Source organism: Tursiops truncatus, chromosome 4, assembly GCF_011762595.2.
Source record: "Tursiops truncatus isolate mTurTru1 chromosome 4, mTurTru1.mat.Y, whole genome shotgun sequence".
Classification (NCBI taxonomy): Eukaryota; Metazoa; Chordata; class Mammalia; order Artiodactyla; family Delphinidae; genus Tursiops; species Tursiops truncatus.
The window spans coordinates 34,094,054-34,118,607 of NC_047037.1; the positions used below are offsets into that span (position 1 = coordinate 34,094,054).

The following is a 24,554-nucleotide window of genomic DNA, read 5'->3' on the forward strand; positions in this document are numbered from 1 at the left end:
CCAACAAGTACTGCTCCCAGTTAGACCAACTGAAAGCAGCACTCCATCAAAAGCGTCCAAAATTAGTCAACAGAAAACACATTATCTTCCATCAGAATAACGCAAGACTGCATGTTTCTTTGATGACCAGGCAAAAACTGTTGTTACAGCTTGGCTGGGAAGTTCTGATTCACCCACCGTATTCGCCAGACGTTGCACCTTTGGATTTCCATTTATTTCAGTCTTTACAAAATTCTTGTAATGGAAAAAATTTCAATTCCCTGGAAGACTGTAGAAGGCACCTGGAATAGTTCTTTCCTCAAAAACATAAAAAGTTTTGGGAAGATGGAATTACGAAGTTGCCTGAAAAATGGCAGAAGGTAGTGGAACAAAAGGGTGAATACGTTCAATAAAGTTCTTGTTGAAAATGAAAAATGTGTCTTTTATTTATAATATAATAATACAAGAGGATTATATTTATATAATTAAGAAAAATGTTGAACATTACAAAAAAGACTAGAATGTTGTCAGTATTCACTGAGTAGTTTGCTCAACTTGAGCTTCAGTGACTCCGTAGGATTTTGGTTCATGTTCTCTAAGGCTTGGCTACTCAAGGTGGTCTGTGAACCAGGATCATCAGCGCCACATGAGAGCTAATTAATTCAGACAGCCTCTCCCCAGATTCATATGCACATATGTTTGAGAAACAGTGGTCTAATTCTAAGGCACGAGAGTGGTGACTTAAAAGAAATGAGGTAGGATCTTACAAAATGAGCATCATTCTTCCCCCTTCTGGGAGAAATTCAAGAGGGAAAAAAGAAGATAAATATAACCATAACACATCTTTCTGGTTATGGCCAGCTGTGAAAGGCACAAAGTAATTGAATTCACAAATATACTAGCTGTGAAGGGCACAAAGTAATTGAATTCAAATATACCAGACATTGATTTTAGAATTAATCTTTTAGAGTTTAAAATTTGATTATTTAGTGGTATAAGAAATTTAACACACTATAAGTAATATATTAAATTTAAATGGCTTAAACTTTAGGAAATAATCTGAGATTAATATTTTAGAAGAATCCTGAAAAAAGGAAAAAATAGCAAAAGAATAATATGCATTTCTTTCTTTGTTCCTATAAAATTTGGACTTAAAAAATATACAAAAAGTGAAAACTTATATTATTCAAAGTGACTTTATGGTAAGTTTGTTGGGGGATGATGACTACTTCAAAAGGTTTAAGTTTAAATATAATTTAAGACTATATTTTTAAAAAAGGACTATATTTTGGTCTAATTATACTATCAACTCAAATGTTTTCATGTAGAATGCCTACTTAAAAAGATAAAAATAGCTGAGACAGTCATTTCTTTGTATTTGAGGTACTCAAATAGGATAATTATGTGCACATTAATATACACCTTTCACAATGAAAAATGTAGCTTTCAGACATTTATAAATCGGAATTGGTAGGCTCCAAACTATGGTAGTTATAATTTTCATTCATTAATACTTTACAGAAAGAAAAATATTAAAAAAAATGTGATGGGGTGGTCAAAGCTTCATTAATATTGTTAAATGTTTATTACCTTTTTGGGTTGGTCAGTGTGTTTATAGGTATTCACGGAGTAATTTTACATAAAGAAACGCATACTACATTACTTTTTTTTTTACTATTTACATAAAGCATTTGAGTAATACCACAAATTAACTTCCCACTAACAATTAACAAGGGATTAAAGTTGAACATATTGTTTGTTTTACTGTAATTTAGAGCCTTTGTGCTAAGGCAATTTTGGGAGTGTTTCCATCTTTCACACTAGAAACAATAGTGTTATAAATCTGGTCAAGCACTATGGGTTTATTTAGTAATGTAAAATCCAGTGATGATTAATTTTTCATAGCTGCCTACATATATACAAGTTTTCATGGCATACAGATTGTCAAGAGAGCTCTCTAGGTTACAAAAGATACTTGTTACCAGATTTTTTCTGCTAAAATAATAACTTTAATGGAAGATATAAGACAAAAAAATTAGATAAGATTTGGTACAGTATAAGACACCAGCAGGGTACAGTGCCAAATAAGAACAGATAAAAAAAGGTCTTTAGAAGATAGCAGGTTCTAATATGTATATGTATAACTGTTTCAATTTGTGTACACCTGAAACTAATGCATATTGTAAATCAACTATACTCCAATAAAAATTTTTTTAAAAAAGGATAGTAGATTCTAGCTATTTATCAAACTATATAAACTTATAAGTAAAAGCCTTACCAAATTAGTGTACCAGAGGTACCAAATTAGTATACCAAAGGAATGGGACTTAGAAAGACTGCATTTCTTTTTTGAAATTCAAAGCATCTCTAGAAACTAGAAAAGTTATTTTACAGATGACTACACGAAAAATTTAAACAACAAATGACCTACTAAGGCAATGTAAATATGTTTCAAGGCTAGAAAAACTATCCCCATACTTTCCTGACATCACTCTAAACATAAGAATCGCAGTATGCTAAAATCTCAAAGCTAATATATTAAACATATTTGATATTTGGGGCTTTCTGAAATTATTTTTAGAATTTTACTTTACAAGTGGGAAATGCACTTTTAATTTTTTAATGACATTTTCCTCCTAGACATAGAATTTAGACATTTATATCTTTTCAGAGCAAAAAAGTCATCAAAATAGGAGACTAGCATAGTACCAGCCTACAGATAATGGTTACACATGCAGGTGTCTTTATTATTCTCCAAACCATTAGGAATTTATTTCCAACAACGTTCTCTAAGTCTTCATTATTTGTATGCAAAATCCAGAGAAAACCAGTTTATCAAATTACGATTTAGTGGTCACAATCAGGGAAAATACACTTCCCTGTGAAGAAATACATGTCAGTCATTGCAGAGGCAATTTAGACCTCTTTTATTGTCTGTTAACCAGGACAAACCTTTGCCAATGTCTAATTACCCACGGAATCAAATTCAAATAAAATAAAGTATTAGAAGGTAGCCCATATGATGGGTATAATTTAGATGATCTTAGCCTAAATTTATCTTTTGCTCAATAAAGCACACTGACTCAGATATATGTTCCATAGATGATATGCTTTTTCTTAATCAGTGCAGAAATATAATTTGTACATCCTGAAAATATCTTTATCTGTCTATCCATGAAGAAAGCTTCCTCTTATTTGCCTCTGTCTTGTTTTGAATATATAATTCAGAGGTTTACAAACTTTTCCAATGACTGTATTTCAGCTTGTGTTTCATCAGGAAACATTTGAAAGGATGTTTTTATTTTATAGGTTTACTATTTGAAATTCATTGTTGCTCAAGTTAGTAGTAGTGGGCAGTTTTCCTGTAGAGAGCAATTCCAAACACAATGAGTAGATGCCTGCTGGCTCTAATCAATAGGTTGTACCTCTTGTCCTTTCCCTATATTTGACCACACACTATTCTGTTGTCCATGGCCTCAGGCAAATCAAATTGGTCCTTTCTTCCCACCCCTCCCAAAAGGCCAAAACAGTTCAATGGCTAAGTTTTAAATAAGATTTATAACTGCCTGCAATAATCCTTTGAAGTTTTCTTACTAGAATGAAACATGAGTTTTAGGAGAGTTTCTGATTTAGTTGAAGGTGGGGGGGAGTAACAAGCAATAGTCACAGCATTTTTAAACAGTATAACAATTCAGTGAAGATTATACATCAACTGATGTTGCCCTAAATTTTCTCAGTTTTAAATGATTTTCTTTTTAATTGCTAGGGAACAGGTTTAGACACAGGAAATACAATACAGGCCAGTCCATTATTTACATGTTCTTCATCTTGGCCATGAGGTCTTCCAAGCTTTCACCAGAATCTTCCACTGTTACTTCAGGTACAGGATCTTCTTGCTATCCATAAATGAGGGAAACATGGTGAAAAAATAACCAATTAAATAAAGTTCTTAATGCTTAGGAACATATAATCAGTAAGCCTTAACCATGTTCAACAAGTTTACAAAGTACAATTTCTTTAATAAATATGCCTTCTAATTTTTAGGATAGACAAGCAGTAATTTCAATGTTCTTGAGATCTCTACAGAAGTGGTATTTTTAAATGATATTGTGGCTAAAACTTATCAATATACAAAAAAAATGGTACTGTCATTTAATCAAAATCTATTTCACTTGATCCACAAATGAGTGAGCAAAACTATTTTACATCTATGTTTTCAAACAGTTTAAACTGTGCTGTGCCTGTATTTCCATATTAACACTGAATAACTCTCTCTTTCACAAATCTTAATGCCTATAATGTAAAACACCTAAAATAGGAAATACTGCATTGGCATTATAAAATAGGTTGAAGACGAAAGAAAATAAATAGAAATTTTCTCTTATATTTACTTATGGTAAACATTTTAGATGTACCTTTTGCGGAACTGTATATGCCACTGTAATTCCTTCAGGTAAGTCAGGAATTGGACCTGAAGAATTTTTCAGTTCCTCTTCTGAAACCTCAGATACCAACTCAATACCTGTAAGGTTAAACTTGATCTTAAAACAGTTTTTAAGGAACTTAATGAGCAATAATCATTCAAAACTTGTATATCGGGCTTCCCTGGTGGCGCAGTGGTTGGGAGTCCACCTGCCGATGCAGGGGACGTGGGTTTGTGCCCCGGTGTGGGAGGATCCCACGTGCCGCGGAGTGGCTGGGCCCGTGAGCCATGGCCACTGAGGCTGCGCGTCCGGAGCCTGTGCTCCGGCAGCGGGAGAGGCCACAACAGTGAGAGGCCCGCATACCGCAAAAAAAAAAAAAAACTTGTATATCTTAATTATAATCAGTTTCCCTCCCATAAAAGATTGTTTTATGCTGCCATTTCAATTTATGAAACAATTCTTACCCCACTCATTGTCGTCATGTATTATTTCTTCCTCTTCTTGAACAACCTCCTGTGTGGGCAGTGCTGCTACCTTTTTCTGTAGAAATCAAACAGTATCAGTGTTTTTACTCATTTTCAGTTCTCTGAAACATCAGTCAGAATTGATCAGAACCAAGAATTCAGATAGGCTTTTTTCTAAGGAAGACATACAGATAGTTAGCAGACACATATCACTAATCATCAGGGAAATGCAAATCAAAACCAAAATGAGGTAACACCTGTCAGAATGACTATTATCAAAAAGACAACAAATAACAAGTGTTGGCGAGGATATGGAAAAAAGGGAAACCTTGTGCACTGTTGCTGGGACTGTAAATTGTTGCAGCCACTAAACAGTATGGAGGTGCTTCAAAATATTAAAAATACAACTACCATATGATCCAGCAATTTCACTTCTGGGTATTTTTTTTTAAGAAAACAAAAACACTAACTCAAAAGATATATGCAGGCTTCCCTGGTGGCGCAATGGTTGAGAGTCCGCCTGCCGATGCGGGGGACACAAGTTCTTGCCCCGGTCTGGGAAGATCCCACATGCCGCAGAGCAGCTAGGCCCGTGAGCCATGGCCACTGAGCCTGCGCATCCGGAGCCCCGCGTACCGCAAAAAACAAAAAAACAAAACAAAACAAAAAAAAGATATATGCACTCCAATGTTCACTGCAGCACTATTTACAACAGCCAAGACATGGAAGCAACCTAAGTGTCCATCAACAGATAAATGGATAAAGAAAATGTGGTACATATATACAATGGAATATTATTCAGCCATAAAAAAGAATCTTTACTATTTGTGACAACATGGATGGAACTAGAAGGTATTATGCTAAATGAAATAAATACCATATAATCTCACTTAAATGTGGGATCTAAAAACAAAACAAAATGAAAAGAGACTCACAGATACAGAAAACAAATGATGTTGCCATAGGGGAGGTGGGGAGTGAAACAGGTGAAGGGGATAAAGAGGTATAAACCTATAATTATATAATAAATAAGTCATGGATAAAATTTACAGCATAAGGAATATGGTCAATAATATTGTAATAACTTTGTATGGGGACTGATGATAACTGGACTTATCATGGTGCTTATTTCATAATGTATGCAAATGTCAAATCACTATGTGGTACACCTGAAACTAACATAATATTGTATCAATACATCAAGTATATTTTAGTTTAAAAAAATTAAAATTAAAAAAAAAATTTTTTTAATGAATTCAGACAGTTTTATCTTACCAAAAGCAAGAAAGGACTTTGAACAGAATTTTCATGTTAAATTATGGTGAATAAATTAAACCTTTAAAAATCCAGAATCCATTTACCTTGTATTCCAAACCTAAATAATTTTTTCTTTTTTAAGTTATTGTCCTATGCAATATGATCTCTCATGCATTGTGACACATTGACATATACCTTATATTCTTCCTGTTGCTTCCTACAATTTCTGTCATCACACTGAGGATTTGGCTTCATGGACATAGTAGGGAAAAAATCCTGCATTGCATTGTATCCAAGGTAAAAACTAACAGTACCAAAATTTAACAGAAACCTAGAAAAACAAATCAAAGTAGACTTAACTAAAGAAATAAAACCATAAAAGTATTAGAAAAAAAGTAACTGACTTTTTAAAAAATGACTTTAAAGAAGGTAATGATTTTTGTAACAAGCAACCCAGAAAACAAATTTCTTATCTTGTTTACAGGGCCTGGCTTATAGTAGATTTTGTTGAATGAATGCAGTGAAGAAAGGCTACTCCATTTCATCAACCATAGAATGCACTATTATTTTTTGAACATGTAATAAAGATAAAATGCTGCCAATTAAACTATGACATGTCAACAACTTTAAGAAGCATATTAATTTCACAGAAGTTATGTGGCAGAAGTATATCTTAAAAATCTCTGAGATATGGTACTAAATCTAATTTTTTAAAGTTGTTTATATATAACTTGCTGCAAAGTTTACAATCTTAAATTTGTATTAAATCTCAATAAAATGTTACAAAAGTATTCACCCATGTAATATTCACTACCAGATCAAAATATAGTTGGCACTCAGTATCTATGGGAGATTGGTTCCAGAACACCCCCCACCCACAGGATACCAAAATTAAGCCCCTTATACAAAGTGGTATAGTATTTGCATATAAACTGTGCACATCCTCCCATATATTTTAAATCATCTCTAGATTACTTATAATACCTAATACAATGTAAATGCTATGTAAATAGTTGTAAATACAATGCAGATGCTATATAAATAGTTGGAAGCTTGTGGCAAATTCAAGTTTTGCTTTTGGAACTTTCCGGAATTTTTTTTTTTTTAATATTTTCGATCCACAGTTGGTTGAATCCACAAATGCAGAACCCAAGGAAATGGTGGGCAGACTGTATAGTGCATTTCCAGTATGCCATAAAGCTCCCTGTGCTCCCCTTCCAGTCAAATCTGATTCCTTTTAGAAGCTTATAGAAAAGCTGAAAAATCATGTACAAAAGATAAACAACAAAAGGAAAAAATCTGCGAATGCATGTTCTTAATATACAACAAGGAAAGACAAAAAAAACTGAGCAAAGGATGTGAGAAGACAATTCACAGAAAAATATAAGTGCTCAACCCTTTTCATAACTGGAAATTAAAATGAGATACCCATTTTTCACCTATCAAATTGACAAAGATAAAGGAGTTTGATGACTCTAACACCACATACAAAACTAAACTCAAAATGGATTAAAGACCTAAATGTAAAACTGGGTACTATAAAACTCCTAGAGAAAAACATAAGCAGAACACTCTTTGACATAAATCACAGAAATATTTTTTTGGATCTGTCTCCTAGAGTGATGGAAATAAAAACAAAAATAAACAAATGGGACCTAATTAAACTTAAAAGCTTTTGCACAGTGAAGGAAACCATAAAAAAAATTAAAAAACAACCTACGGACTGGGAGAAAATATTTGCAAACAATGCTACCAACAAGGGATTAATTTCCAAATATACAAACAGCTCATATAGCTCAATATCAAAAAAACAAAAACCCAATCAAAAAATGGGCAGAAGACCTAAACAGACATTTCTCCAAAGAAGACATGCAGATGGCCAATAGGCACATGAAAAAATGCTCAACATCATTAATCATTAGAGAAATGCAAATCAAAACCACAATAAGGTATCACGTCACACTGGTCAGAATGGCCTTCATCAAAAAGTCTACAAATAATAAATGCTGGAGAGGGTGTGGAGAAAAAGGACCCCTCCTACACTGTTGGTGAGAATGTATATTGGTGCAGCCACTATGCAGAACAGAAGTTCTTTAAAAAACTAAAAACAGAGTTATCATATGATGCAGCAATCCCACTCCTGGGCATCTATCCAGAGAAAACTCTAATTCAAAAAGATACATGCACCCCAATGTTCACAGCAGCACTATTTACAATAAACAAGACATGGAAGCAACCTTGTCCATCAACAGATGAATGGATAAAGATGTGGTATATATATACAATGGAATATTACTCAGCCATAAAAAAGAATGAAATAATGCCATTTGCAGCAACATGGATGGACCTAGAGATTATCAGACTAAGTGAAGTCAGACAGAGAAAGACAAATATCATATGATATCACTTATATGTGGAATCTAAAAAATTGATACAAATGAACTTATTTACAAAACATAAACAGACTCAGACATAGAAAACAAAGGGGATAGTGGGAGGGGGGCGAGGAGGGAGGAGGATAAGTTAGGAGTTTGGGATATACACACTACTGTATATAAAATAGGTTAACAACAAGGACCTAATGTATAGCACAGGGAACTATACTCAGTATCTTGTAATAACCTATAATGGAAAAGAATCTGAAAAAGAATACATATCACTTTGCTGTACACCTGAAACTAACACAACACTGTAAATTAACTATACTTCAAAAAAAAAGTTTGATGACACCCAATGTTACCAAAAATGTGGACAAACCAGGTACTCCCACACTGTCATGGAAATGTACCAACCTTTTGAAGGAGAAATTTAGTAATATCTGTCAAAGTAAGTATTGCATAAACTTAGAAATTCAAATTCCACTTCTAAAAATTCACACTGTACAAAAATCTACTCTACAAAGATATATGCAAGATGCTTTTTGCAGCACTGTTAATAATAGCAAAAGAATCTGTAAGTAGCCTAAATGTCCATCAATAGAGGGTTGGCTAGATATGACACACTGGTAAGAGAATACTTTGTAGCCATGATTTTTTTTTCCCTTCTTCATAACATACTGTAAAATGTTGTGTTTAGATTAAGACCTACTGAAATTTGACAGGCTATTTGTCTCATCTGAAACAGCCCCAGACAGTTGCCTTGAGGGTTCTTATGTATTCTGGTATTTCTTTGCTGATGGCTGATAAATGATATTAGAGTGCCTCCCTGTAACATGTTGCAATTTGTTGTTTTTTTTTGTTTTGTTTTGTTTTTTGTGGTACGCGGGCCTCTTACCGCCGCGGCCTCTCCCGTTGCGGAGCAAGGCTCCGGACGCGCAGGCCCAGCGGCCACGGCCCACGGGCCCAGCCGCTCCACAGCACGTGGGATCCTCCCGGACCGGGACACGAACCCGTGTCCCCTGCATCGGCAGGCGGACCCTCAACCACTGCGCCACCAGGGAAGCCCTGCAATTTGTTCTTATTATACTGGATGCTTAAGAAACATAACTAAGCTTATTAACACTGTAAAGTGAGGGAAAAAAATGGCCTGAGTCAAGGCACAACTAAAGCAGTTCTGCTTTTCATAAAGTATGAGTTGGTTCAAAAACTCTATGACAGGGCTTCCCTGGTGGCGCAGTGGTTGAGAGTCCTCCTGCTGATGCAGCGGACACAGGTTCGTGCCCCGGTCCGGGAAGATCCCACGTGCCGCGGAGCAGCTGGGCCCGTGAGCCATGGCCGCTGAGCCTGTGCGTCCAGAGCCTGTGCTTCGCAACGGGAGAGGCCACAACAGTGAGAGGCCCTCGTACCGCAAAAAACAAAAAACAAACAAAACAAAAAACCTCTATGACATTAATTTTAGCTTCAAAGAAACGTTTGTCTTTATTAGTTATAGTTCAGATGGTGCGGTTGCTGGGTATCTGTTTACGGATAGCAGAGATATAACCCTAGTTAATGTTTAATCACATTCATATTATTTTTAGAAATGTTAAACCAAGACAGTGGAAGCGAGTGTGTTTATGGGTCTTCACCCTTTGGCCAGATGTGCAGAAATTTAAATCATTTGGTTAATGCTTCATAAATAAATATACAATACCACTGTACCATTGAACAAGAACTATGCCAAATAGAGAGTAACACAAATATATGTGTGTTGATATATGTAATATTAATATATATTTAAATTAAATATATTTATATATAAAAGTATACACATATTATACATAAAATTTTTAAATATGTGTATTTAAAATTAAAAAAACAAATTAAATACTTAGCTAGTCATTCCAATATTTGAAATGTTTGTCAAAAGCAAACAAGACTATTCAGAAAAATTATCCTTCACTCACTTTAACACATTTTGTACCAAGATCCCAGCAACCACTCCCATAGTGGTAGGAAGACTGGCTGCACAAACACCTTCTCGTTTCAGAGTCTTCTCATCAATATTTGCAGCAACTACAAGCGGTGGAGCACACTACATGAAAAAGAATAAAAGAAAATATATTTCAAAAGAAAGGGAAAAAAGTATAAGTTATTCCAAATAATATTCCATCAAATTCATTCAAAGTTTGGTCTTTTCTTCGAATTGTAAACATTTTCAATGCCCCTAGGAACTCCAGTACTTAACAGTGAAAAATAATAACCCAAAATGAATCATGCATACCGCAAAACAAGCAGATTCTCCAGGAATTATGAGCTGTATATGCCCTGAAACTGCATTTTCACTGACCCCAGACTCCATCCATGTTTGTCCAAGCTCATTACAAGCCTTAATAGAAATAGGTGAAAACACAAGAAAGAACATAAAAAAGCAAGAAGTAATTTACCATAAGTTCTTTTCATGAAAAACTGGAGTTTAAATGAATTACAAAGAGTTTTTAAAAATTAATTTTCAGAAACAAAGAAGAAAGTTGTAAATAATGGAATTCCTTAGCAATCGCCACTCTCCTTAAAAAAGAAACTGATAGCATTCAGGTAAGCAGTCAATATAAATATCTAATTAAATTGAACCATAGTTTATTGGATTTCTTGTTAGATTAATGTAAAACTTCATTTTTCTAAAATAATTTCAGCAACAAAAAAATGCAAAATGTCATTTGCAAAGTTGAAAACACAGTAATTCAAAAGAAAAAGAATTCAGTTTTAGTTTTGAGAAATCATGTGTGTAGGGCAATTTATACACATTTATACATCTACTTAAAATAAATCAACAAAAGTAAAAACCAATGCCGACCAAGAATAAGACAGTATTATAAGATATTCATTCATTTTAAAAATTGTACATCAGAATTATCTGCTGTTTTAGTTTGCTCTATTGGCATAAGAGAGAGTAGGATACTGAAATATATGCCACACCAACAAGGCTAGATAGGTCACATTAGAATAAATTTCAAAAACAGGATGAGAGAACATTAAAAACAAACAAAACACATTATCAAAGGGTTTAAATGCAGAACTATTTTCAGAATGCGGAATATATACTGACAGAATATACAGGAAAATAGATAAATCCATGAATATAACACATTATACAATAGGAATACTCACTGTATTTATTGTCATTCGAGCTTCAAAATTGTCCACACAGCTAAGAACTAGGTCAACAGGTTTTCCTTCTTCTAATCCACCATTACTAGGCAAAGAAAATAAATTTTATTTGAAAAAAATCAGGACACAAAATACACTCTAATTAGACTTTATTTGTTCAGTCAATACATTTAGTCTTTCAGTAAATGTTTGAGTATAATTATAACATAGCATTTAATATTAAAGACCCAGTATACATTGAGTATTCACTATTACGAACATAATATCAATGATATTACAGTATTTCTTATACAAGATGTAAAAGGGTGTGAGAAATATAAAATCTGTTCACAAAAGTTACCATTTCCCTATCAGCTTTCACAGACTTTTACTCATGTTTCACTACAAATGTAAATGTAATAAAGTTAACTGAATACAATCGAATATTTCAATGGTGTTAGTCTGCAGAAAACCACTTTCAGATAGAAGTATAATCTATAACACAGAACTCATAATTGAGGCCCCTTGTTATATCATAATAACAGGTTTTTTTAGATTTGTTTTTATTGTGTTGTTACTATAGTTTTTTGGACAATATATGTTTTTTACTGAGCTCCCAATACATAAAAATTACACAAAAAATTTAAAAACTATTTTAAAAACAAAATATATATCAACCTATCAACTCAGTGAATTAATTAATCATTGACAGATTTTCTAATAATACTTAAAATGAGCTGGACATTGTGCAAAATATTCATAAATAAAATTTTACCTTATTCTATTCATGAAATGTTCAAAGTTTTCTACCGTGGTTATATTGTAGTTGTGTACTTCAAAAAGAACATCAGGATTAATGTTCCTAAGAGGGAAAAACGGAATGATAATAAAAACTACTAGTAAAACAGTAAGAGAAAGCAAGATAAAGAACTAAAAGAGCTAAAAATCATTTAACAGATGTTAGAGAAATGGCATTCAAGCCACTCAAAGAAAATCCAAAGTCCTCTTCTACCTCTTTTGCCCCACTTCAAGGACCAGGTTCAAAACACGTAGACTGTCAGAAGGATTACAAAAATATTCCCACAATCTATGTGTTGGGAATTAAACCTTTATTACCTCTGTTAGCTACAGTTCAGCCTGACAGAAGAGCTTCTTTGTTTCTTATCCAATTCAGTGCAAATACGTTTAGGACCACAAAGAACTGTCCTAGAGTAAGGGTTGGCAAAGTCTGGCTCTTGGGCCAAATCTGACTACCACCCTGCCACCTTTTTTTTTTTTGTAAGTTCTGCAAGCTAAGAATAGTTTCTACATTTTTAAATGGTTGCAAGAAAACAAAAAAGTCAAAAGAAGAACAATATTTCATGATGTGAAATTTTATATGAAATTTAAATTTCAGAGTCCATAAATAAAGTTTTTATTGGAGCAGTCGTGCTCATTCACTTTTATTGATATATTGCCTACAGCTACTACAACTGCATAGTTGAGCAGTTTTGACAGAAACCATATGGCTCTCAAAGCATAAAATATTTACTCTCAAAAAAGAGGCTGCCAACCCAGATCAAAGAGGTAAGAAAATTCTTTTTGTATAAGTGAAACCTGCATTTTTATAAAGGAAAATACAGGTGCATTTATATGTTAGTTTAACTCATACTAAATACACACAGGAAGATTTCACCAATTTCACTGCCTTCAACTGGTATTCCATTTACCTCAAAGTATGTTCTGCTGCTTGAACTTTACTTAATCCTGCTTGATGAGGCTGGAAGAAAAGTCTGTTCATATTGGCCAGTTCCACCTTGTCATAGTCAAAGAGTAGCAACTAAAATGAAAATAGTGGTATTCTGATGAAAAACGTACCAAAAAACAAACTAAAAGTAACAAACTAGTCAGCTTTCCACCTGATGGGTTTAACTGTTTGACAGTAATAATACTAATTCTGAAATACTAGGTGCCATATATTAACTCATTTAGTGACCATACAATATATAGGTACTCTTATCCTCGTTTTAGAAATAAGACAACTAGGGTACATGCCCAAAAGCCACTCAGCTAATATGTAGTAAAAATGGGATTCAAATTCAGGCATTCTCAATCCAGCATCTGTACCCTAAACACAACACTGTACTGCCTCTCTAAATGATTAGCTCAAAAATTAATGTTCATTCCATTTCATTATAATTTTTACAAACTGCGCCAAAATCCTACTTCATTCCAATGTTTGGCTAAAAACCAAGAACCCATTAGATAAATGAAATTTTTACATAAGATAAAAACAAATGCTGTAACTTAAAACCATAGTATAACACAATTCCTTTCATGAATAAGGCACTATATATACTCATGCCACGGCTAAAACATTATTCCAAACAGAATTATTAACCAATCAGTTAATTGTTGTTTCCTGCTATATATTTAGGCATGACAGCATTTGTCAAACACACTCACACAACTTTAAAATGGCCGAAAGGTCCATTTCTTATCAGTAAGAACAGGTTGAACCCAAGTATATCCACAGTTCCTTTTTTTTTTAATTATCTAAAATTAAATTTTTATTGGATGAGACTAAGAGTAGATTAGACATTGCAGGGGAAAAAGAGGATCAATGAACTTGAAAGCAGAGCAATGCAATTTATCTAAAGTGATGGAAAAAAGAACCAAAAAAACAAGAAACAAAAAACTGAGCCTCTAGACCTATGGAATAATTCAAAGCAGTGTAAAAATGATATACAGTTCCCGAAGTCCCTTCTTTATCTAAAATTCTGTGACTTTGTAATATAATTCTCAGCACCCTAAATCTAACAATAAAAACAAAAATGGGATTTTCTTCTTCTCAATTCAGAAACTAAAAAATGTTTACCCAGCCCATAAAAACAACACATAGGTAACTCTCAGTATTTTGCTAGAAAAGATATCACTTATACTCTCTATGAAACTTTCTAACCCTACCTAGAGTCTCCAAAATTTGGTTTACTTAACCTCAGTCAACAATATTTATTAGGTCAGGCCAAGTTTTAAATTTGAGTTTCGGCCTCATAGCTGGTTTATGAGTAAGTTGTAGGAAATCCTATATTTGGGGACAGGAGGTGTGAGTAGTAACCGTGTCACTAATTAGATCTGCTTCTGGGTAAGTCACTTTCACTGTTTAGGACTGTATTCTCATCTGTAAAATAAGGCAGTTGATCTAGATCTGGTGATTCAGTGTGCCCCAGGAACACCAGAACTTTCAGGGATAAGAAGTGGGCTCTGGATCTCCAATCCTCCACTTCCCTACGCAACCCCATGAAACAGCTTCTTGTTTCTCTGTTTTACATATTGAAGAAAGAGTTCTGAAACTTACCTATGTAGATCCTTAGCTTACAAACTTGAGTTTACACTGGAACCACTGTATTTAAAAAATACAAATGTGTAGGTCTCAACCCCAGAGGTTCTGATTAACCTATTATGTGGTGCAGTCCGAACCTAAGAATTTTTTTAAACATACAAGGTGATTCTAATTACAGAAATATTTGCTAACTGTTCTAGACCCTTGTTACTCAAAATGGGGCCTGGGATAACCCCATCAGCATCACCTGAAGCTTGTTAGAAATACTGGAGTACTTCCACAACTTTAATATGCCTACGAATCACCTCGAGTTCTTGTTAAAATATAGATTCTGATTCAGCATGTCTTGGGTGGGGCCTAGGAATCTTCATTTATAACAAGCTCCCAGGTGATGCTGTTCTTAAAGCATGGTCCCCGGAACAACATCATCAGAACCACCTGGGAACCTGTTAGAAATGCACATTCTTAGGTCCACCTGAAACCTATAGAATCAAAACCACTGGGGTAGAGTCCGGCAATCTGTTTTAATAAGCCTTCCAAGTGATTCTAGTGCACACTCAAACCTGCGACCAGCAAATCTCCATGATCTCTACCACCCTTGATCAATCAGCCAAGGCATATATGTCAGGTATAAGCAATTACTGGCTAGCTTTTATAAACTTCTTGAAAGCCTTTAAAATGTTAAACATTTTTAGTATTTTGGTGTTGTCTTTTCTATATTGATAAATAAGTGCCAACTTTGAAACCACTTCCTTTTAAGAATTTGGGGCATGGAGTGGACCAACATATTAAAAAGCATTGATAAAGCAAACATTTTTCCACAAAGTTTAGCAAAATGATATACAATTGTGGAAAACTTATGTATTCAACCACTATCTATCTAACATCATGGACTCTGGCTTTACAAATCTAAGATTGGTAGGCTGATTTCTGGTACAAAGTTAACTTCTCCTTCCTACCCAATCAAATCAATTTTAGAAAATAGTATGGGACTTCCCTGGCAGTCCAGTGGTTAGGACTCAGCACTTTCACTGCCATGGCCCTGGGTGTTCAATCCCTGGTCAGGGAACTAAGATCCTGCAAGCCACACGGTACAGCCAAAAAAAAAAAATTTTAGAAAAAAGTAAAAAAAAAAAAAAGTATGGGCTAAAAAAATTCTGGAGCATTCACCATTTCAAATTCAAGAGTAAGAAAGGTACATGCTTTCTAGTTTGTCTTATATAAAAACTGTGTTTAAAAAAATTTTTTTGGATGTTTCAATGTTTCACTACACACTTTATCAATTTAACAGCCTTCTTCCTAAACTTGTATGTCTAAAACACTTAAATCCCAACAGAAAACTTCCTGAACAAAATCAGATAGTCCTTGTTTAATTAGTAATAATATTAGCTTCCTTTTGGGCGGGTTTATGTCTTAACCCCACCCACTGGGGTAGAAAAAACAACCTGAATAAATATACCACAAATCATGGACCTAGAGTCTGTCATACAGAGTGAAGTAGGAAAGACAAAAACAAATATCGTATATTAACGCATATATGTGGCATCTAGAAAAATGGTACAGATGAACCTATCTACAGGGCAGGAATAGAGACACAGACATAGAGAACAGACATGCGGACGCCGCAGGGGGGGTTAGGGAGGTGGGATGAATAGGGAGATTGGGATTGACCTATATACACTACCATGTGGAAAACTGCTAGTAGGAACCTGCTGTATAGCACTGGGAGCTCAGGTTGGTGCTCTGTGGTGATCTAGATGGGTGGGATGCGGGGGGATGGGGGGTAAGGGGGTGGGAGGGAGGTGCAAGAGGGAGGGGATATATGTATACATATACTGATTCACTTCGATGACACCAGAAACTAAAACAACATTGTAAAGCAACTATACCCCAATTTAAAAAACAAAAAAACCCGGGATAGAAAAAAATTAAATAAATAAATACACCACAAATCAATAAGCCATTAGTAAGGAGAAAAGAAATTCTAATTTGTACCTGATTTACTCCAGAAGTGATTGGGTTCCCTAAATGATAGACAAAGAGAGATGTTTTTACCTTACCAATGCCACATCTTGTCAGCATTTCAGCAGTCACACTGCCAACTCCACCAACACCTACTATTGCTACAGCAAAGGTACGGATTTTCTGTAAAATGCAAAATTATATATGTATTGGTTAATATTCTTCATCGGGGCTTCCCTGGTGGCACAGTGGTTAAGAATCTGCCTGCCAATGCAGGGGACATGGGTTCGAGCCCTGGTCCGGGAAGATCCCACATGCCGTGGAGCAACTAAGCCCATGCGCCACAACTACTGAGCTTGCGCTCTAGAGCCCACGAGCCACAACTACTGAAGCCCGCACACCTAGAGCCCGTGCTCTGCAACAAGAGAAGCCACCGCAGTGAGAAGCCTGCACACTGCAACAAAGAGTAGCCCCAGCTCGCCGCAACTAGAGAAAGCCTGCGCACAGCAACAAAGACCCAATGCAGCCAAAAATAAATAAATAAACAATAATGCTTCATCGGAAATGTCATCGGAAGTTATTTTCATTTACTGAAATCATCTTCAAAAACTTGGAAGGGTTTATCTTACCTCATAGTCACTTACAATTCCCATTCGTTTCAATGCCATCAGGCGGCTTAAAACAAAGGAAAGAAATATTTTAAGGCTTACAAACTTTTAATTAATAGTGATATAGGTAAACATACATCATCACAGAAAATAAACTGTGAGAGAAGAAACAGTAAGTGTGAGAGAGAGAGAAATCTTTCAGCTAATTTTTACCAGATGAAACTAAATTACTTCAGCACTGATGCCTGAATACCCTCCCTCCAAGATGTAGCCTGTGCAACAAGATTTTTTAAAAGTTCCTCATACATTCTAATATGCAGTCAAGATTGAGACCTATTGACTCAAATGTTGTTTCCAGAGAATGGGTCAAAGTGAAATTTCAACATTTTCCCATGCTTATTAGTATATGTAAATATTTAATGTTTAACTCAAATTTAATGTTTAACATCAGAATAATCTCATGGCTGGAATTCCATTCACTTGTTGCCTCTGCCCACAATGGATAATGTCTACTTTCAGTAAGCACCTCTTATACCAAGGACTCTAAGAGGTATTTACCTAGTTACTGCTAGTCTGTTATCTTCTTCAGTATTTTAGGGTTTTTTTAAAATACATATACTTTAAAACTATACACATATACATACAATCCCCATTAGTTTACACTTTAAGAGTCAAATAGTTCTATTAGGCTTGTTAGGAAACTCAGCAGTGTTCTGGCCTGCACCCCCATTTTCCTCTCCTCACTCATTTTTAACTCTGTTACCAGGATATCTCTAAGTAACATGCTAACACTGTTATTTCTTGATTTTCAGGTTTAGGTACTATCTGAAGATTTCACTCTTTATCATTAAACACAAATATTTCCCATCTCACCAGCCTCTTGATATTGTTATATGGTCATTTTGGTTAGATGTTAATACTGTTCACAACTGGACAATGTAGTATATTAGAATTTACCCTTTCCTGTATGATCCCCACCCTTGAAGTTAATAATTGTGTTTGTTCTTATGTTTACTTTTCTATGTATTTTCACAAATTCAACCCCAGTTGTCTAAAATTCCTCTAGATACAGTCATATACATGAGGTGTTCTAGCAAGTTCTTCTTAAAGATATACTAGAATCTTCTGACATGTACCCATGTGCACATTTACTGCACATACAGCTCCCATCCTGCATTCTCCCTTCATCATATTACAAATTCTCTTCAATTCTTCATCCTGTATTAATCTCCTGCTTCTGGTACCTTAGAGCTCAAAGGTTCTAAAGTGTGGCCTATGGATCAGTGGCCTATGGAATTTGCTAGAAATATCATTTCTTGAGTCCCCACCCTATAATCACCAAGCGAATCAAACTTTGGATGTGGGGCCTAAACAATCTGTGTTTGAACAAGCTCCCCAAGTAATTGTGATGCACACTAAAGTTTGAGAGCCTCTGCTGTAGATTATTTCTTAATTTATTCTCTTGCTATGGTTGGAAGAACATCTTCTCATAGCTTTGTAAAGGGTACAAGGAAGGTGAATTTTGAGAACATGTGTGTCTGAAAATGTTATTTACCAAACTTCTTAAAAATGTTTTATCAAAATTCTATTTTTAGAAATGTATTATAAAAATGACAAATTGAAGGGTACATAATCGTTGAAAGCTACACCTACACACACACACACACACACACAAACACACACTTAGTTGACAGTTTAACTTGGTATAGAATTCTGTTAGAAACATTTTCCTTCAAAATTTCTAAGGTGTTGGGGAGGGGGAAGGGTGAGCTGTGACAGGGCGAGAGAGAGTCATGGACATATACACACTAACAAACGTAAGGTAGATAGCTAGTGGGAAGCAGCCGCATGGCACAGTGATATTGGCTCCGTGCTTTGTGACAGCCTGGAGGGGTGGGATAGGGAGGGTGGGAGGGAGGGAGACGCAAGAGGGAAGACATATGGGAACATATGTTTATGTATGACTGATTCACTTTGTTATAAAGCAGAAACTAACACACCATTGTAAAGCAATTATACCCCAATAAAGATGTTAAAAAAAAAAATTTCTAAGGTGTCTTCTAGCTTCTGAAATCTCATGATGTCCCTTAGAGTGAATCTATTCTCATCAATTGTGCTGAGTACTTGTTGGACTCTTTCAAATAGGAAACATGTTTTTTCAGTTCTGGGAGATTTCCTTGAATAACGTGATGATGTCCTTGTTTGGTTGGTTTGTTTTTCCTGGACTTTCTGAAACTTCTATTATTTGGAAGTCGGACCTCTTGGACTAGTCCTCTACTCTTAATTTCTTTCTCCTATTGTCCACCATTTTAGTTTTCTGCTCTGTTCTCTGGATTTCTTTCAACATTATTTTCCAAATCTTCTATTGAGATTTTCACTTTTGTTATCATTCTCCATTTGCAAGAATTCTTTTCAATTATCTGAATGATTTCTTTTTGTAGTAACTTGTCCTGTTTCATTTATATAACATCTTTCCTTTCTGAAGATACTAATAATAATATTTGGGTTGTGTTCCCCTTACATAGTCTATTCAAATAACTAATTTTATTTTCCTTCTTTCACATTAGGAGCTTCTCTCATCCTTTATTCTGCTCATATTTAAAAGCCAGACACTAATAAAGGCAAGGATGTGGGCATTGCTTGTTTGACTTTGGGCTTCACTGTAGGGTGATCAGTTGAGAAACCCACAATGTCAGTGTCTTTCAGTCTCTCTTCTTGGTGCTCTCAGATTCCCCAGAAAAGAATCTTTCAATTTCCAGCCTGAAAAGTCTTTATGCCTGTAAGTTTGGGGGTGTTATATGGAAGAACAAGGTTGGGAGTCCTAGCATTCAGTATGTAAACATTTAGTTAATCCCCTTTCTTCAGGTATGAAGACTTGCTTCAATTATTAATATAAATCCTCTATTTTACTCTCCAATGAGTAAATCTCTAGTCTTCTCTCCTGACAGAGAAGAGGCATTTGCCCAGCTACCCAAAGTGAAGTAGTGAACCTGGGTTGTTTCTTCAACAGATTTTCAGCCATATCTTTCTTAGCCCTACCTTAAGCCCTTCTAGAAATACTATGCCTATTCTTGAGCTTTTGGGGAATTCTGTGGTATAAACTGGGTTGCAGCCTTTAGAGTCAATTTCTTTGGATCCTTTAAATCAGTTATCAGTCATCCATCCCTTTTCTAGATTCTAAAACTGTCTAACTATAATCTTTTAAGTACAGGGACTCACCCATCCCCCAATTACTTATAGAAACCCTCTTTTTTCAGTGGGAGTTTATTCCTTTTTAAAAACTCCTTTACTTTCATTTTAGTGGGATTGGGTAGACAGTGATAATATATGCCTGTGATCAATCTGCCATCTTTACCTTGATGCTCTCTTTAATCTTTATATATAATGCTGAGAAGAATGCAACCTCCTTTTATGAATGGGGGAAAAGATTCAGGTTAATTAACTTGCCCAAGATTAGCTAAATGGCAAACAATTATTCAGAGCTGGGTTTTTGAGCCAGTATTTAAAACCAGGTTTTCTAATTTCAAAGCCTCTCCTCACCTCTTCATTTAGTCAACATGCTTCTAATTATATTACATACCACACAATTTTACAGTTACTTGTGTTGATCATTATTCTACAACCAGTGAATCTCCCAAACTAAAGCAAAAGGTCTTTGAGAGTCAGGGGCTTTATATTATATTTCTACTGTATCACCTGATGCAATTAAAATGATGTAAGAGACCTACAAATCCCTCTCCTATATTTTTTCTGATAACCATGTATCAATACTTTATCATATTTCTTACCACTCATATTGCAATCCCATGTTTACTTTTCTATCTCACACTCATCTGGTAACCTCTGGAGAGAAATGACCATGTCTACTTTGTATTCCCAGTGTCTATGCATAATAATAAGTGGTAGATAACATTATCCAGCTGGAGATGAAAAGGTGCTCACTAAATATTTGCTGAATGAACAACAATTCAAAAACTTAAGGCTGACCTTTATCAAATTTCCATGTACTAGTGCAGAGCTTTGGGTGACAACTGCCATCTCCTAAGTAGCAGTTTTAATAAAGACAAATGGTGCAAATAATATAGAAAATACTAAATGTTTAAATTTGAGTTCTGAATGTTAGGTTTGTGGTCATTACAATGTCAAGGAATCATCTCACATTAAAATGATATCTGAAAGTTGATTCTAAGTATATGATCGGACTTCCCTAGTGATGCAGTGGTTAAGAATCCGCCTGCCAATGCAGGGGACATGGGTTCGAGCCCTGGTCTGGGAAGATCCCACATGCCACAGAGCAACTAAGCCCGTGCACCACAACTACTGAGCCTGAGGTCTAGAGCCCGCGAGCCACAACTACTGAGGCCCACGTGCCACAACTACTGAAGCCCACACACCTACAGCTTGTGCTCCACAACAAGAGAAGCCATCACAGCAATAAGAAGCCCGTGCACTGCAACGGAGAGTAGTCCCCGCTCAACTAGAGAAAGCCCGCGCACAGCAACAAAGACCCAACGCAGCCATAAATAAATAAACAAACTTATTTTAAAAAATAAATATATGATCCACATTGCTTTTCTTGGAGGGAATATTTCAAAATTTTCATTTATAAAATTGAAAAATGTTTAAGAATGCCAAATGGAATAGTTCCCACTCATTCTAATTAGAGATGTCAATTCATGCTTATTCAACCTCTAAAAATTTTGGATGGTTAACACCTCATATCTCAAAACTAAAAGAAAAAAATTTTTTTTAACATAGTAAGATAGGGCTTCCCAGGTGGCACAGTGGTTGAGAGTCTGCCTGCCGATGCAGGGGACACGGGTTCGTGCCCCGGTCTGGGAGGATCCCACATGCCACGCAGCAGCTGGGCCCGTGGGCCCGTGAGCCATGGCCGCTGAGCCTGCGCGTCTGGAGCCTGTGCTCCTGAACGGGAGAGGCCACAACAGTGACAGGCCCGCGTACCGCCAAAAAAAAACCGTAGTAATATTAATGAGAGAAAAGCAAGAATCTGGCATGATTTCACTTAATTTGAGTTAAAATGAACTCTTTTGTAATTATGGAACAATTATAATTTTGGTCAGGTTTTTCTATTACAAATAAAATTGTAATTAACATCTTTGTGCCTAAATACTGGTCTGCATTTTAGGTTGTAAAAAAAAAAAACCACGCAAAAAAAAAAAATAATAATAATAATAATAAAGGGCTTCTCTGGTGGCGCAGCGGTTGAGAGTCCGCCTGCCAATGCAGGGGACACGGGTTCGTGCCCCGGTCCGGGAAGATCCCACATGCCGCGGAGCGGCTAGGCCCGTGAGCCGTGGCCACAGAGCCTGCGCGTCCGGAGCCTGTGCTCCGCAACGGCAGAGGCCACAGCAGTGAGAGGCCCGCGTACAGCTAAAAAAAAAAAAAAAAAAAAAAAAACCACGCACCCTAAGACTTCCACTGAGGCTTTATATGTCATAAATAAAACCCTTCTTTAAAATCCAAACTCTCCTGCTCTTCGAAGAGAAAGAGCAACAATATCTTTCCTGTTTCACCTACTCTAAAACTATCCAGTTTTTAGCCACACTACTTAATGGTTTATTTATTTTTACTGGGGAGACAGTTCCATGTGAACTTTGGAGTAAGACAAACCTAATGCCAGTCCAGGCCTTTTTAGCTACTGTTAGCTCTATGACCTGCGGCAGGTCACAGCAGCTCTCTAAGCCTCATTTTTCTCACTTATAAACTAGGGATAAAATAATAGTAGCAATCTCCTAGGGTTGTGGTGAAGAGGAAAAGTGACAGTGCACGCCCGCTGAATTAACAAATCTTAGGAAAAGAAGAAAGGAGAGGAGCAGACAGGCCTGGGGAAGTCCAATGGTTTTAGAGCTAATCCAGCTCTTTCCACCATGCCCCCAATTTAAGAAACACTGAGAAGACTTTATGAAGCTCCCAAGTTTATGCTTAGCGGGTTTTACATCTGGTGTCTTTTGAAAGTTTTTACTCTCAGTTTTACGCTGAGCGAGGAAGACTAATAGAAGCAGGGGCGGTAGTTAACTGAATACGTGTCCTCAGCAAGCACAGGAGCAGCACCATATGGCTGATTCAGTTGGCTTTTTTAAAAAAAGGAAGAACACGTTTCACCAGTACTAAGACTTGGTCTTGCCCGTTTGGGAACAGGACCCCAGAACAAGAAAAGGGAGGTGCGAGGCCGTGTGAGCTGGACAGCAGCGGGGAGCGCCTCACTCCTGACCACCTGAAGACGGTGACCTCGCCCCTCTCCCCGCCCCGCCACGCAGGTCACCTGTAGGGGTTGGAATCCACCACCTCGGGGCTCATCTTTTCGATGCGGGCCCGACCGCCTCCTCCATCGCCGCCCCCCAGGGCCCGGCGACTTCTCTCCTGGGCCAGTTCCCGCTCCAGCTCCTCGACCCGCTTTTGCAGCCGCTCCACAGACTCGGCCATGGCTGGGACCCCGGCCGCCAGCGCTCCCAGCCCCGGCCGTCGACGTCGCCGCCGCCCCACGCTGTTGGCCTGCTGGGCCCGCGAGGGGTATGTGAGGAGGCACCTTGCGGCGGCCTTCCTAGCCCACAACCCTGAGGAAGCCCTCCCAGCGCCTCCCGGACTGACCGTCTCCGCCGCACCCGCGAGCCTCTCAGCGCGCCGCTTCCGGTGCGTTGCAGTCATCGTTCCCCCTCAAGGAAAAACCAGCCCTTTCAGTTTCCCTCTTCGCCCGGGCCGAAGCAGGGCCCGGGTCATCAGTGTCCAGAGCCGGCGGCCTGCGATGTTGCCTTTCCAACCGGGCGGCCAGGAGGATCCCCAGGATCTTTTATTCCTGGGCTCGAGGTCCTGACGGGCCCTTTTCTGAACCGGACCCTATAGGTCTTCCGCCTGCCGGTGCATTAAATTTGGAGGCGGAGGAGGCTTCGGCGATCATATTTACCCGTAGTGACTAAAGTGGTTTTGCTTTCTTTAGAATTGAGGCCTCCAACTCTGAGGCTGACTGAAACTTTTAAATCCAAACACACGAGGCCCTGCTGGCATTTCCTGACACA

The 24,554-nt window shown here is 36.8% G+C and overlaps 2 protein-coding genes across 5 annotated transcripts in view; one reads left to right on the plus strand and one right to left on the minus strand.

The window, feature by feature from the left end:
- Window positions 1–9,380, plus strand: part of NPHP3 (nephrocystin 3) — a 60,767-nt gene extending 51,387 nt beyond the window's left edge. Inside the window, exon 28 of the mRNA XM_033855382.2 lies at window positions 6,609–9,380. Within this exon, the coding sequence (XP_033711273.1) occupies window positions 6,609–6,639 (31 nt within the window). The 3' untranslated portion in view covers window positions 6,640–9,380. The remainder of the gene's footprint in view (window positions 1–6,608) is intronic.
- On the minus strand, window positions 1,966–24,482 carry UBA5 (ubiquitin like modifier activating enzyme 5). 4 transcript variants are annotated; one of them, XM_033855386.2, is made up of 12 exons: window positions 23,804–24,440; window positions 17,542–17,587; window positions 17,006–17,095; window positions 13,338–13,447; window positions 12,404–12,490; window positions 11,650–11,734; window positions 10,766–10,870; window positions 10,449–10,576; window positions 6,320–6,455; window positions 4,868–4,943; window positions 4,395–4,501; window positions 1,966–3,875 (listed from the first exon to the last, which is right to left on the minus strand). In XM_033855386.2, exons 1-12 carry the CDS (start codon window positions 24,184–24,186, stop codon window positions 3,792–3,794), a joined length of 1,437 nt encoding a protein of 478 aa, XP_033711277.2. In that variant the 5' UTR covers window positions 24,187–24,440; the 3' UTR covers window positions 1,966–3,791. The 4 variants fall into 4 exon arrangements, with proteins under 4 accessions (XP_033711277.2, XP_033711279.1, XP_033711278.2 ...); XM_033855388.2 differs by having other exon boundaries at window positions 24,130–24,432; XM_033855387.2 differs by lacking the exon at window positions 17,006–17,095 and having other exon boundaries at window positions 17,557–17,587; window positions 23,804–24,482.
- Window positions 24,483–24,554: the final 72 nt, after the last annotated feature.